The sequence below is a fragment of the Struthio camelus genome, chromosome Z (genome assembly GCF_040807025.1).
Source record: "Struthio camelus isolate bStrCam1 chromosome Z, bStrCam1.hap1, whole genome shotgun sequence".
NCBI lineage: Eukaryota > Metazoa > Chordata > Aves > Struthioniformes > Struthionidae > Struthio > Struthio camelus.
In genome coordinates this window covers 25,759,800-25,775,183 of record NC_090982.1, presented here as the reverse complement: position 1 = coordinate 25,775,183, position 15,384 = coordinate 25,759,800, and the positions used below count along the sequence as shown (strand labels likewise).

At 39.3% G+C, this 15,384-nt stretch overlaps 1 protein-coding gene across 2 annotated transcripts in view; it reads left to right on the top strand.

Moving 5' to 3' along the window:
- Positions 1-15,384, top strand: part of APBA1 (amyloid beta precursor protein binding family A member 1) — a 97,665-nt gene that overhangs the window by 78,333 nt on the left and 3,948 nt on the right. Inside the window, exons 6-12 of one of the 2 annotated variants that reach the window (XM_068926681.1) lie at positions 3,675-3,707; positions 4,814-4,900; positions 5,538-5,723; positions 9,267-9,446; positions 10,274-10,486; positions 14,388-14,507; positions 15,160-15,300. In XM_068926681.1, coding sequence (XP_068782782.1) covers positions 3,675-3,707; positions 4,814-4,900; positions 5,538-5,723; positions 9,267-9,446; positions 10,274-10,486; positions 14,388-14,507; positions 15,160-15,300 — 960 coding nt within the window. The remainder of the gene's footprint in view (positions 1-3,674; positions 3,708-4,813; positions 4,901-5,537; positions 5,724-9,266; positions 9,447-10,273; positions 10,487-14,387; positions 14,508-15,159; positions 15,301-15,384) is intronic. The other variant, XM_068926682.1, reaches the window with a different exon arrangement.

Sequence of the window (15,384 nt, the reverse complement as noted above, 5' to 3'; positions counted from 1 at the left end):
AGGCTCGGGGCAGCTGGGCTGGGGGCCGAGCAGGAGGTTTGCATCCAGGAGGCAAAGCGTGTGTGGGATAACAGGAAGAGACAATGATTGAAGGAAGATGTTAGAGAAAAGCAGCGCAAAAATGATTTGATTTAGAACTGGCTTTGTGAGGTAGAAGAGCTTAGAATCTTGCTTAGATATTAATATATTACTTGGAATTTCAGTAACAAAATACAGCTCTTTCTGAGGGCTCTGTTATGCCCTAGCACTGCTTTGTCTCAACGCAGAAGAAATGTACTTAGCTCATTTCACCCATCGAACCTATAGATTATAAACCAAATAAATGAGCAGGTGTGCACCTGTTGGTTGTCGTAATTTTGTTCAAAGTGGAGACCCAAGTAGTTGCATTATTGACCTGATAAGGCCCTAGCTGGTGCACATGAATTTTCCGAAGCTGCGAGTAGATTTCAGAAGATTGATTGCTTACTACTTGGCATGTGTTACCACTGCACACTTTGACAGTTATGGCTTTTCAGCTTCTAGGGGAACTTCAGGAAATGTAAATAGCCCTGGGCCTCAGAATTCTGGTTTGTTAGACTTGGTTTTGGCTCTTTTTGTGAGTTTTGTCATGAAAACCAAACCTGCCTAGTGGTGACTTGATTATGACAGATGCTGCCAGATTCATTGTTGCTGAAGACAGCATTTAGCCCAGAAGTGTAAAATGTTGCCTAAAGCATGCTGATAATGCTTGTGTGCTACTCATGTTTGTTTACGGAGTGTGTAGGGTGTTGCATGTGAAATGTTTCTCTGTGGTTAAAGGTAACAAAAGTTATGAATTAAGAATGATCTTTTAAAAACTTAAAAACATGAAATTAAGAACATTAAAAGGGGGAGAAGGCCTTTGTTTAAGGCATGCTGCTACGATACTTTCCATTTAAAGCAACCTGCACTGTTAGGCTCATGCATCTGAATGCGTTCGTTTTTAATTTAGCAATCCCTAGTAATGCCTCGTTTTAGCAGAACCTTTAGACCACTGCGTTCACTCATTTAGAATTTAAACAGATTTTACAAATGCTTCTCCATACTTTGTATTTACCTGAGTATCTCTTCAGTTAAAAGTATAAAAGAGTTGAGACTTTTTTTTCTGCTCGGGTGCTTTTCTCCATGAAGTCTAGTCCACCTAAGTTAAAATGTGTCGTGCTTTGAAGACAGTCACCAAACTTTTTTGACTTGATATTCCCACTAAAAGGTACTTTTATATTCACTGTTTTCTGACCGTAGTCTCATTTTCTTCAAATAGCAAAGGAAGAAACATCTTTCCCTGTTTTACTTTGACTGGATCTGTTTAATGCTTGTAACAGTTTAGAAAAGTTAATGTTCACACTTAACAATTCACAGCTGATTTGTGCAGAATAGCTGTTGTGTTTTGCATGTAAAATAACAGCTAGCTTTTATTTTTATTTTTCATCAGCAGATTTGTACTGTATGGGAGGTTTGAACAGTTTAGACACCAACTGAATTAATTAACTGAAAGTAGCTGAAGATAGAATCCATGCATGACAATCATTTAATATCTTACATGTTATTGTTTACAAAGGGCCGTCTGGGGTTCTCTGGATTATAGTACGTTTCTTAATGGGTTAAAGTTAAGAAGAAAGATGTTAAATGGGTTACATGTACTTAATCCATCCTTCTAGCGTAAATGGAAGTTTGCTTTTTATTTTTTAATAACAATAAATAACAATATTTTGGAAACAGCAACATTTCACTTAAATGAAATGTTTGGACTCCCTATATTTAAGAAACAGTATTCATTTAAATTAGGTTGTTTCTAGTTTTCTAAGAATGTTAGAAGGATCCTTTGATTCAAGTTAGCAAAATAACTTAGTCATGAAGAATATTTGTTTGACAGTGTATCTTTCATAGAGTTATCCTAAAAATTTCATGGACCGTAGCTTCTTTCCTGCCATTTCTGTGCAGTGCCAATCACTTCTTAAAATTGGCGCTTCACTACCTTAGTTTTATGAAATATTTGAAAATCGTTCTCCAAGAAGTTAAAACTAAGACTGCTGCAATTGAGTTCAGGAGCAGAAATCTGAAGAAGCAAATGCATAACAGGGTTTTTTGAGTCATGTTTGATTCTTCACTGTAGGCTCCGCCGCAAGGATTTTTTCTGCTTTCTCTTCTTTTAAGCCTGTGCTTTTTTTATTTTGAGAGTTCTGTCACTCTGTAAAGCTTGAAAAAATTTATCTGAAAGGGAACTTGATTTTGGGGAACAGTCTAAATGCCTTATCTCCAGATTGTCTCTGCCCAGTATTTGCCAGGCAGCTATATTCAAGATAAGTATATTATTTCTGAGTACCAAGGTAAATTAATTTAATGCAGAGCCTTCAGCATGAGACAGGTCTAATTGCTTTTGTAGCAGTTTGCTGTCACCAGACTATAACAGATTTCTCAGTTTGAGTAGGGTTAGTAAAAGCAGTGTGAAAATGTTTGTTCACATTTATAAATAAGAAGCACAGTCTAAAATTTCAGTAGCTATTTGCAGACTGGTTTAAACTAAAACTGACAGATTTAAGTTGTAAGCATCAGTGTAAAACATTGGATGTGTCTGTGATTCAGGCTTCCTGCTTGTTCTTCCTAAATATAATTAGTCATGAATCTTTTTCTGTGAAGCCTGTCGTAATAAGACCACTGCCCACCACAAGGGCACCTGTTAATTTAATTAGCTAAGAGGCAGTGTTACTGTTGAAAGCGAAAGGATATCTGCTAGCCTCATGAGTATTGCCTTTTTTTCAGTAAGGAGGTCCATAAATTCAGTTCGCCTTAGGTTTGTATTTCAACTTGAATTAATGATTGCAAGATTTTAAGAATGATAATAATTACTAATATTATTGCTATTGTCACTGTAATAGCACATAACATACTGATTTATTACAATAGGGTGAAATATCTCTGGATGTAAAGCAGTTAAACTGCTTAGTTATAGGAGACCATTTTCAGGTGTCGGTGGAAGGGCCTCTCTTCTGCCTTTTATGAAAAAGTGTGGCGGTATGGACCTTTATGCGGGTGTCACAGGAAAACTTGCTGTCCAGCAGCAAAACTTGTTGTCCAGATGCGTGATACTAACTTGGCATGGGTGTATTTGCACGGAAGAATGAAATAGCAAAAAAATTCGAGTCAGTTATCTTCTGCCATCTTGTTTTTCCAGGAAAGATTAGTATAGTTTTAGGGGATTTGTTTTTTAGGCTTGCTCCTGTGTGTAGGAGCATTAGGCAACTTGAAGTTAAGTTCTTTAGATCTGAAAAAGCTGAAATAATAATATTTGAGCTTCTCCTCTCACCTTTTACACTGGTGTTTCTTCAGAAGAGCTCCTCATGGTTTAGAATGCTGTAAATGGAAAAAAAAGGCTATTTGTTTAGAGTAAACCCAACCTTTTCTATTCTTCCTAGCACAATTTCTTTTCATTTTTTTTTAAGCTATATTAAGTGTGGAAAGTTTAAAAAAAAAAAAAAAAAAAAAAAAAAAGGAAAGGAAAGAAATGGAAAAAGGAGGAAATTAATCCAAGCAGGAACTAACTTAGATCAGCTAGCAGCCTGTGAGCCCTGGCATTAGTATGCAGATCCCTGCTTGAGTTGGAATTTCTGTACGTTCTCTAACTCTTCTCCTGTCTCTGTTTATTCCATGCTAAGCAGATGGCCCAGAAATTAGCCAAAAGCAGGAAGAAGGTGCAGTACAAACTCCATCAGCTTGATGTTATGCCTGTTCTTTTGTTTTCTGGGAGGGATTTTTCCTTTCTTTTTATTTTGTGCTTTTATTTTCTGCATCCAGCAAGTTTTTGTTTAGGTTTATTTCTGAGCCGCATACAAGTTAACATTTCTCAGAAATCAGTTGCCCGATTGGCCATTTTTTGTTGCTTATCATTAGCCATTTCATATTAGAAACAGGGTAAAGATTGGATTTATCAAATGGTTACAGGCAGTACCCAAAATGCATACTAAACGAACAGGACTGACATGGCAAAGGTTTTAACTCTGTAAAATACCAGATTAAACAATAAGTGTCTGTTTTTATCCCTCTCTAAAACCTGTTTTGCTCAATTTACAGATGTGTCAAACTGCTGGATGCAAAAAAGAAAAGAAAGTTTACATATATACACAATCATATGCTGAGACTGTGACTGATTTTAGTAATAACTTTTGTTTATGGAGTTTCTAGGGGCCTTTTAACAAACCTAATTATTTTTAAAATTACAAGCATTTGCTTTCTGTTAACAAAGGTATGACTTCTGAAGTGGGTTAGTGCTTGAATAGTGTGTTGTCTGACTGTGAAGACCTTCTTACCAGAACTGCATTATGAATTGCTTAAACTGCACCCACCTGTGGTACATGTTTTTACATTGGTCTGAGCAGTCACTGTTAGCCCATTCAGAAACTCCTCAGGCAAGAAATACCTGTAGCCATTTGTATGGCTTGTGTGAAAAACCTTCTTTAAAGTGAAATTCATAACGGGGGAGAAAATGGGAGAATCATTTGATTTTCACAAAATCTTTATACAGTTCATGTTGCAGTGAGGTATAACTTTACTGGATCAGGAAAGTGATCAGGGAGGTTTTTATGGGATTAACGATTTTTCAAGTAATACCTAATTCACTTTCATATATATGCATATAGTTTCCTTGTCTTTATGTTTGTCTTTAGCTTCTGCAGTCTAATACTCTATTTTGCATTGCTGTTCTGGTGACAGTGTCTTAGTGTGTCCCGGTTTGTGATCTAATATAATCTTTAAGGATATTACCTAATATGTTTGTTAATGCTAATAAATATATTCACAGGCTCCGGAAGGTGAATCTCAACCCATGACTGAAGTGGACCTCTTCATTTCCACACAGAGAATAAAAGTATTGAATGCAGATACACAGGTATAGACAAAGAAGCCATTGCCAATGTTGAAATAATAGTTCATTGAAATAGACTCTCACCTACCTGCCAAAATTTGGCCTTCAGAAAATGCTGGTTCTTGTATTTCCGTCTGGGATTTCCTCATAAGAAATCCATGTTATAGAAGCATGTCGTACATGCAGTTACTCTGGTGTGTTACTCTGGAAAATGGTAAGAGTTCGCAGGTAAGGTGACCCCAGCTGTCCCCCTACTTCTTATGAGAAGCTAAGTTGCTCACATTACAGAATATTCTAGGTAGCCTGGTATTGTAGTGTGACAAGTGTTGATTGTCCACAGAGTAGACAGAGTAGTCTAAAACATGTGATTGTGATAATTTGAAGTTCATAGTCCTGAGTACAGTGGTCCCGTATATGCCCTGCATATTCATGTTCTGATACTGAGGTCTTTGCATTCTTTTCCATAGGAAATAAAACTTTAAATTGGAAAACTTGCTGTTTGGTTTGTTTCTGGAAAGTGAAGCTTTTGATTTCTCTTGGCATCTCCTCCTCTGCATGAGACTTTTTATGGACTTAGAGTTGCTATTAGTGTGTTTGTCTAACCCCAGGAGTGCAATAAGAACTTTCTGAAAACGGCTGATGATGTTGATTTTTTGCCTAGGAAACCATGATGGATCATCCCCTGCGGACCATTTCTTACATCGCAGATATAGGGAATATTGTTGTTCTGATGGCACGTAGACGAATGCCACGGTCTAACTCCCAGGACAATGTGGAAGCTTCTCACCCTTCCCAGGATGGAAAGAGGCAGTACAAAATGATTTGCCACGTCTTTGAGTCTGAGGATGTAAGGAATTACTCTGTCTCATGATTGCCTAGGGGTGGAAATGTAAGCCTATTTTGATAGGCTTGAAGTCCATCACTAGTGGTCCTGTTTATTTGTTAACTGCAAAAAAATATTTCATCTAAGCAGAGGAACTTGCCTTCTGTTTGCATATTGGGGCCTGATATTTTAATCACAAATTTGGTGTGTATAGAAAAGCTTCCCACTTTAAGTGCCTACAATGTCTTCCGGTGGCAGTGAGAGTCAGGCCCTGTTGCCACAGCTTACATATACCAGCTCAGAAATTCTACCTGTGAGTGTGATTGTCTGTCAAAGACATTTATTTCCCTATGAAACTTCTCATCCCACCTGTTGCTGCAAGGATCATTAATACATATCAGAAAGGTGATTTTTTTTTTTTTTTAATGGGAAGGCTTGAAATAGGGAGCAGTTGCTGATGTCATCCAAAAAACAGCCAAGAAAGTTGGTAATTCAAGTGATCCCAAAGTGCACTAAGTGGAGACACATCTAAATGAGTATGTATGGTGTAGGTTTATTGCATTACCTGTTATCAAACTTGCTATCCTGCCCTCAGCAGTTACAACCCAGACATTTGTGGAAGAAAAACCAGTGTGTACAACTTGTTGATTTTATTTATTTTGTTAAACTCTGTAACCGAAAGGTAAAACTAAACATACATATGTCAGAACAAAGTGGCTAGATACTTAGTTAGCAGTCTCATAATCAAGTTAGCCCTAAAATGAAGTGATGTCACACAACGTTATCACATAATTTGGGAAAAGAGCAAATCGCATTTAGCTCTCAGCCCTTCAAATAACAGGATATTAACTGTCTCCATGGCAACTGTCATATTGATACCAGTCAGATGGTTCATGTAGCAGGAGGTGGAAGGAGAAGATTTGCTCCCAAGTGAAAATCGTGTTCAGACTAGGGCTGTGATCCCAGTTAAGTAAGGCATACTGCCCAGACTACAGATAAGGAGGTAATAGTTTATTCCTGTTTCTTGTGCCTAGCATACCACTCAGGGTGCAGAAAGACTGTGTAGTTCATTTCAGTGTATATTGAAGTAGTTAACGGAAGTTAAGTGAAATCACCCATTTTCTTTGGAATACCTCATATGCCTTCCACTCCATGGAGTACGAGTGAGGACTTTCAGATGGAAAGGTTTCCTAGAATAAACAGTTGATTTTATTTTGTGGTGACCCTATTCTGAGCTTATGTTCGATAAATTCTGTGGCTGCAAATGCAAGTACATATATCACCCGCTGCTGAGGTTAAAAACTAAAGAGAAGAGCACTGATAAAGGTAATCCTTTACCAAAACGTTGACAGAAAACATTAAAAAAGTGGTAGTGGTTTTTTAAAGAGCACATAAGCCAGCTTTGCAGTGTCCTTCAAGAAACTGATGTGCAAGTGGAAAGACTAATGGTTTGTTTTTGTTGTTGTTGTTGTTTCATATCACTCAATAAGCTGCCCGATTTGTGGCTGTAATTCCTATATTTCCGGTTACAAGTGTTGGACATCACTGGACTCTCTTACGGGCCAGCTGAAAAAGTGGGGATTAAGTTGTCAGAAGCCAGAGGCAGTGTGTGGTTTTCCTTCAGCCTGTGAAAGCTTGACTGTGATCCAGCCTTCATGGATCTTTTTCCTATAGCCAACACTTTGGCTAACTGGCATCTATGCTTCCATTTGGGGATGCTTCCTGTTGTTTGGTTGGATTAGGTCATACTTCTATCAGATGTGATCCTCCCTGTGCCAGTAGAAACTGGCTTGGAAAGTACATGTCTGTTGTTCCAAAGAAAGCATCATTCAGTAATGTGAAAATATGCTAAAAGATTTTGGAGATTGTATCAGCTGTCCTTTAGTCCTGGTGTAGTTCATAAAGAGCTTGCAAAAATTGTCTCAAAGATCCAAATGACTAGGAAAAAATAAATTGGGGAGGAATTACAATGTAGACATCATAATAGCTGTTAGCAGCAAAGGGGTTGCAGCTCCAAAGACTCTGTACCTGCAGTGCAGTAGTACAGACTCTTTATGCTATAAACTTCATATATATTTCATTGTAACCTTTTCTTCTGGGACTGCTGGGTATCAAGAAGAATTTGCTCAAGAGCTGGCTCATAAACTGTAAGTTGTCAAGGAAGTGTTGGCCAGACTGTGTCCTTGCTTGTCATGGTCCTTATCTAAGAAGCACAGCATCGGATTATCAGTTGTATTTGAGGCTGGATCTTCAGAAGAACTGAGCTTTTGTGTGCAATTGTTGGATGTCTAAATGGGAGCTGAACTCTTAAGATCTTTCTTAAAGATCAGCTTTCTTTAAGGTCAGCTTTTTATTTCAGGGTTGGTGACCCTTTCTTTATTAGGGAGCAAACTGGACTTAAAAATACGGTTGATAGCTGTACAGAAATGCACCTCAGGTGTATTCGTGCATCCCCAGTGTTCCCCCACACCTATGCTGCCAGCTATGCAGCGCTCCTGGTCTCTTCCTTCTGTTCCTACAGGCAGTGCTGTGCACCAAGGTTGGTTTCACGGCACATCATGACCACGTTCCCTGTACTGCACAGCGCTTCCTGCACCCGCTGCTGTGGTTTTGTTTCCAGCTGCAGCCCTTGCATGACACTGAGTTTCCTTTTGTCTGCCCTTGTCTCCTACTTCTCCCGTGCGGTAGCAAATGTCAGGGGTTGAAAGCAGCTTGCGGGCGGTAGTAACGCAGAAGAGCGAGTGAAAGCTGCAGGCACTGGCTGCAGAGAAGATGTTGGGAAGCTGTAGGCGCAGGAGCGTACCACATCAGATGGGCTGGGAAGAGAAAGTAGTGAGGAACTGATGGAGTCACTGGAGCTGGGGAGGGAAACATGAAGTGTCAGGGGGAGAGGCTGAAGGAGGTAGTAGGATGGAGAAGGAGCCTTGAATGACCGTTTCCAGTCACTTCAGGGGCTGGATCCAGTCATTTCAGTGGGTCAGAGCTATTAACCTTTTTTGTTTATCTGAGAGGGAGGCATGAGCTGCCAAACACACACGTGATGATTTCAAAAGAGGGAGAGAAAAAGAGGAGGAAATATCCTCTCAAATGCAGCTGTGTCTCTTCTAGTAGACATTTTCATTTTCACTGCTGGCTTGTCAGAGATGGCATTGCCTCTGCTAGAAGGGAAAGCCATCCAAGAGCTGCGTGTGCTGGAAGAGAGATTTGTACCTGAGAGCTAGCGCTCTCATTCTGCCATCTCTGCTCCAGGCAACACAGTGGGTATATCTTTATGTTTATATTAGTAATTCTTATCTGTGAAAGGAAGGCTTTATTCACGTTTCTCATTTATAATTGCCTGCCAGGCTGGATTCACAGCACAGGTGAACGCGTTGGACGTTTTGTGGGTCTTTTAAATTAATTTGTAATGCACAAATATTTTTTTAAAAGGGGTTGCAGTAACTTGAATTGTAGGAAGGAGCCATTTTGCAGTGTGACTGTAACAGAGAAAGTGTCAGTAGGCAAGATGCATCAGAATGTTTGATTTATTTATTTTTTTTCTTTTCTCCTCTCTGGGTACTGTCACAGGCCCAGCTGATCGCACAGTCCATAGGTCAAGCATTTAGTGTGGCCTACCAGGAATTTCTGAGGGCAAACGGAATCAATCCAGAAGACCTTAGCCAGAAGGAATATAGTGACTTGCTCAATACCCAGGACATGTACAACGATGACCTGATCCACTTCTCCAAATCTGAAAACTGCAAAGATGTACGTCTCGTTTTTCTCCATAACAGTGCTAAGTTGTGTGTATGAGTTGCAGGCTCGTTCTGGCATAAATTAGAAAACCGTTCATGCTTCCTAGGAATGACCTTAGTGAGGACAGAATATCCTCCCCAGGAGGATACCCTGTGGGCAATTCTGTTTCAAAAGCAAACAGTGAACCCAAAATTTATCAGCAGTGAAATGATTTACCATCTGTTTGTGTTGTCTTTTCCAAACAGTTTCAGAGATGTGGGACACTACACGTCAATGAAATGTATTTAAAACAGATTGTTAATACAGTAAAAAATATAAAATGTATGGCGGCACTAGAGAGTTTACTAGAGTGGTTGATTCCAGATTTAAGAATTATATTTGCTGAAAGGATTTGCTGCTTGTTGTTATTATTAATAAAAATGAACCAGTGCGCCTTTGCAACACACAGGTACTGGTTTTCCAATCTGCAGTCAGAAGCTCATGCAATCTCTTTCTGTTTAGCTCCCTCCACAAAAGCCCACTGCACTAGAGTTTCTTATTCTCCAGTTTCTTATTCTCCAGTTCCTTCAACTCATATGCAGAAATGAGTTCTGACCGAGGGATCAGCGTTAAACAAAATCTGTGGATTTAGTGTCAATTATTTACTGTTTCATACAGTTAAATATGCAGTAAATGTATACCTTATATTGTTTTGCCTTTGAATTAGGAAGACAGGTTGGAAAGGAGGAATGTGCGATTTTTTGATTCATAAAAGATCTAAATGTTTTTTTGCGGGGGAGACAGTTAATTCCACAGATGAGAAGAAACTTCTATTTGAAATGCTGCTTCTTATGATGCAGGTTTACATTGAAAAACAAAAGGGAGAAATTCTCGGTGTAGTTATTGTGGAGTCTGGCTGGGGATCGATTTTGCCTACAGTTATCATAGCCAACATGATGCATGGAGGACCAGCAGAGAAGTCTGGGAAGCTAAACATAGGGGACCAGATCATGTCAATCAATGGGACCAGTCTGGTTGGCTTACCGCTCTCAACCTGTCAGAGCATTATAAAGGTAGGGTGAATGTTTCTGGATGTTTTACATTTTAAAAGTGCTACAGACGTAACAGTAAGTAGAAAGTATAGAAAAATGTATTATTTATTCATTTCTGTCAAATGTTTGTATAGCACTTCCCATTTCATGTATTACCATGAGCGTGCTTGCAGAAGTACGCTGCAAATCATGCAGCACTTCTTTTCTGAGTCCCAGAAAGGGAGCTGTGATATTTACTTGCGTAGATATGGATTCTATGCACAACTTCAGGCCCTAAGAGAGTATTTGGTTCAAAAGGAATATATTACCGGATGTACGTCTGAAGACACTTAAAACTTTACATGACAAACAGAGACTCAGGTGCCTAGTATTGTCTGGGGCCGTTTTTTGCTGTTTAAATGCCTCCTGGGATCTGACTCAAAGGGAACTGAGTCGTTGTCTTTTTTTTTAAACAATTTAAAATTTAAAAAACTTTAACTTTGAGTTTAAAAAAGGAAAAAAAAACATACCTATCCTCAGTAGAGACCACCTAATTTATTTGGAAGTGGAATATTTTTCTTAATCTGACTAAATGATATGTTTTACTTATAAGAGCTTTCTTCTAGTCGTCACAAGAGTATATTGTTACAAAAAGCAAGCAGGTCAGCTGGAACTGAAGAATGCCTGAGGTAGCTGCATCATAGAAGGGAATGGATATTTCAACTTCAAAGCTTCAAGAGGCAAGAATTTCACCAGGGAGTGCTGGAGATGCAACTAAATTGAATCCTTGACTGTTTATTTAAATAACCCCACAGAGCTCCTCCACTTCATAGCATATAAACATGTGATGTAATGGTAGTGTCAGACTACACAAAAATCCTTCTCTTATTTCTGCTAATATGCCCATTAAACTTAAATGTATTTATTTATTTTTACTAGTTCCTGCTAGGTAGTTATATTCTGCAATACATTTTTTTTTTTTTGCGTTGTGTATTTTTGTAATTCACAAGGTAGGTTTGTATTTGTTGCCTATGGATTAGTTTCTTAGTGCTTGAAATAAGATTTTTGCTGTACAGACTTGCCATTCTGGCTTCCAAAAACATGACTGCTCTGCTCTAAGAAGTAATAGAGGCACAAGTCTCTGAGCCTGTCATTTTAGACTCTGTGATTGCAAATGATACCCTGGAAATGTTGTATATTAAAGCTATGGCAAAGCAGTCTTTCTTTGTGAAGAAGGGAAAAAAATAATCGTATTAAATATGTCTGCGCCACCTTCAGTGGAACAAAGCCCACTGCAAATTCGGGTTTTTAGTGCTACCAGCTTCGCCATACTTGTTTCCTGTCCCACATCAGTTTTATTTCTAAAACTGTGATGAATTTTCAGAGCCTTTTCAGGTAGACTTTTGTTGTGAAGTGGTGAGGATATTCTATACTTTCTCAAAATAAAAACAACCAAAAGGACAGCTTTGCTGTCTCTAGCTTCTAGGGACCTTTGTACTACTTCCTCGCTGATACTTGCGTCTGTTGCCATAGGAACTGCTAGCCATTTATCGTCTCTTTCTAAAGAAAAGCCTCTGTGTTTGCAGGTCTTCATAGCCATAGATCTGGAGCTGTTCATACAGCACTTCAGGATAACAAGTAAACATTTAAACACATTTAAATGTGGTGGAAATATCTCAGGGTTTCAGATTTCTTCAGCGTGCTGCAAAGACTCCTATAAAGAGAGTTTTATGTATATAAGAATATCTTGCAAGTACTTTAAATAAGATTCTTTTCATATTACAGATGCAAGCTGTGCTACTAATTGACCATAAACTAATTATAGACAGACAAAGCTAGGAAGAAACTTTCCACATGTGATAGTTATTCATAATTTTATTATGCTGCTTATGTCTTTTTCAGAAGCATCTGGTGCTGGCTGCTGTTATAAACAGACTCAGGGACGACAAAAGCAAATACTCTGGTCAAACAATGCATTTCTTATGTTTCTGATCAGCATATATTGTTGGCCTGCACAGTGTATAAATTAGCCATTTTTGAAAGATATGTTCTTTCTCTAGAATTAAAAAAAAATCATTAGGGACCATGTTACTTTGTTGGTTTTTTTTTTTTTAAGAAATACATAAAAATATACTATACATTCTCTTGGAGAAGTAAGAGAGCATTGATGTCATCTGTTTAAGGCATCTAAACTGAGTAAAACTCAAGACAGCTAAAGTTAGACATCTGAATTCCTCTTGGAAAGGAGCATCTCCAGTGCTCTGAACCCTGCTACCCTCCTGGACACAGAAAGGCCCCTCAGACTTCTGAGTACACATCCCACTACAGCTTAGTGCTCATTAATTAGCTCCTGCTTTTTACTGTGTGTGTTGTTGTGAAGACCCACAAAGGGATGATATATTTATCCTTTAGCATGCGTGGAGGGCTGCCAGCTCCAGGAGCAAGTTAAACATGGATGGGTTCATGGGTGAACCCATGTCCCATGGTGGCTGGGATGAGGGGATTCAGTCCATGCCGCTACTGCGAGTGAAGGGGAGGGTTCTCTCCCTGCTGTGAGCTTCACCATTTCGTGTTCACGTGCCTGGTCTCCTCCAACTGCCTTGAGCAACCAGCTGGGCTGGGTTCAGCTCTGCTGGGGCATGAGCACAGTCGTTGTCCATCCAGACAGTTTAATGCAAAGAAAACAGACTCAAAGTCTCTTCACCCTGGCAGGACACCAGCCTGGTGGTTCAAGTCACTGATGAACCTCATTAAGCTCTACAGAACCAGCAGCATGTCAGGACATCTGTGTATTACTATAGCTGCAGTGGGAATTATTTTTCTGAATGAACCTTTGAAATCAGTGTCAGGAAGCCATTAATTTCAGTGAGACCCAGATTCCAACTTCTATGTATAAAATAAGTTTAGAAGTAGGTACTGGAATTGGTAGGTATTCATATAAGGGAAGGTGAAAGTGACTGTGTTCTTGACATAGCATTTCTTTCTTGATGTGGATTTTACTTATTTTTGAAGGCTTGAGTGCAGCATTTCACAGTGGAAAAATGTGTGTTCAGTCTGTGTTATTAGAAAAAAAAATGGAATGTTGGGAGTGGATTTATCTGCAAGGAAGAGTTTTGAACACTTGAAACTGTGTAATAGGTCAAACTGCAGTCATTTTTGCTTTTGGATTTGAGTTTTCACAGAAGCGTACAGCCAGATTTGCTGAGGCCATCAGGAACCACTGGGGGTCATGTAGTGTAGCCCCTGCAGGAGCAGGGGGTCAGCTGCAGTAGGTTGCTCAGCAGGTTGCTGTGTCCACTCTGGGTGTGAATCCTTCCAAGGATGAAGACACCACAACCTCTGTGGGCCGCCTGTGCCAGTGTTTGAACACCCTCACAGGAAAGCAAGTTTTTCCTCCATTAGTTTTCTTCTGGTAGCAGAGTTCATAACAAATGTGATGTACCTAATTTAGAGGGGAGAAGAAAAGGGAATTAGGAGCACTGCTCATATAAGTGTTATATGAGGAGGACCTTCTGTTACTTGACAAAATTTTATATATCCCATTAGGGAAGCTACTTGTAACTCTCTTAGCTACATATTTAGAATTTCATTTTCTAGCCACAAATCTTTTTTTTTTTTTTTGGTCAGCTACGTAGACCTGTTTCATATTTGTGTGCATGATTTGTGTTTTGAAGTGAAGAAATTGCCAACAAGATACAAGATTTGTTAAAACAAATGTCCACTTTTTGGCAGGAAGAGTTTGGTATTGCATTGTTCATTTCACTGAGTGTCGTCGTGCTTGTGTCTGGTATTCAGTGATCCTGTTCTGTTATGATGCATACAAAGCGCTGCTTATTCAGGGCTGTTCCCATGTCAGCATTTCAACAATCGTTTTTCCCATTGTCCATGTTAAATGTTTTGCCCTGTCTTTGCCAGCATTTTTCATGGTGATTTGTTTTTGCAGGGTTTGAAAAACCAGGCCCGGGTCAAGCTAAACATAGTTAGGTGTCCTCCAGTAACCACGGTCTTGATCAGGAGACCAGACCTCAGATACCAGTTGGGCTTCAGTGTGCAGAACGGGATTGTAAGTCACTTCTAGACTATCTGGGGAAGCTTTAACCTATGTGAAACTTCTTGTTTACGTGTGGCAAAGTGAGGAGAATAAAGCTGTCCTTTCCTCCTTTGCTGCAAGGAGGACTTAGTGCATGTGTTAAGACTAAGATACAAAAGCTGAGTTGGTTATAGAGTTATTCTCTTCTCCTTGGCCTTCTGCTTACTTCACAAGCTTTGTAGTCAGTCAGAAGAGCAGAAAGGTCGTTTTAGGTTAGAGAAACAAAACTATGTGGTTGAGGCTATTTTCAGTCTGCAACTTTCATGTCTCTAACCAAGTCATTGTGCGGCCTCAAAAGAAAGATGCTGTCCTTGTTCTCTTGTAAGGCAAGGCGTCTGCATCCTGAACGTGGTTAAACTGTGGCCCTTCATGCACTCAAACGAAACGCACCTGAAGTACAACTCAAACAGCCTCTTCTGACAGTTTCTTTTGCTCTTGAAAGAGAATGTACAGTAGTTGCTCTGTCACTAACAAATTTTACTTTGAATCAGCGATCCATTACATTTTAGACTTTGTTGCAAGCACATGTATTTAAATACTGAGTTACAATTGGTAGGCAAAAATGGGTAAACTAAAGCCTCTCTTCCATATCCAGGCGTTGATAAATTTGTCCTTTTCTTACCAGATCTGTAGCCTTATGCGAGGAGGTATAGCAGAGCGAGGAGGTGTGCGTGTTGGCCATAGGATCATTGAAATCAATGGACAGAGTGTTGTAGCAACACCCCATGAGAAAATTGTTCACATTCTCTCAAATGCTGTTGGTGAGGTAAGAGTGTGCGTTGGCAATATTATGTATTTCATCATCGTTATCTCTTCTGGGCTCTTGCTAATCAAATCTAAATAGTGGGAG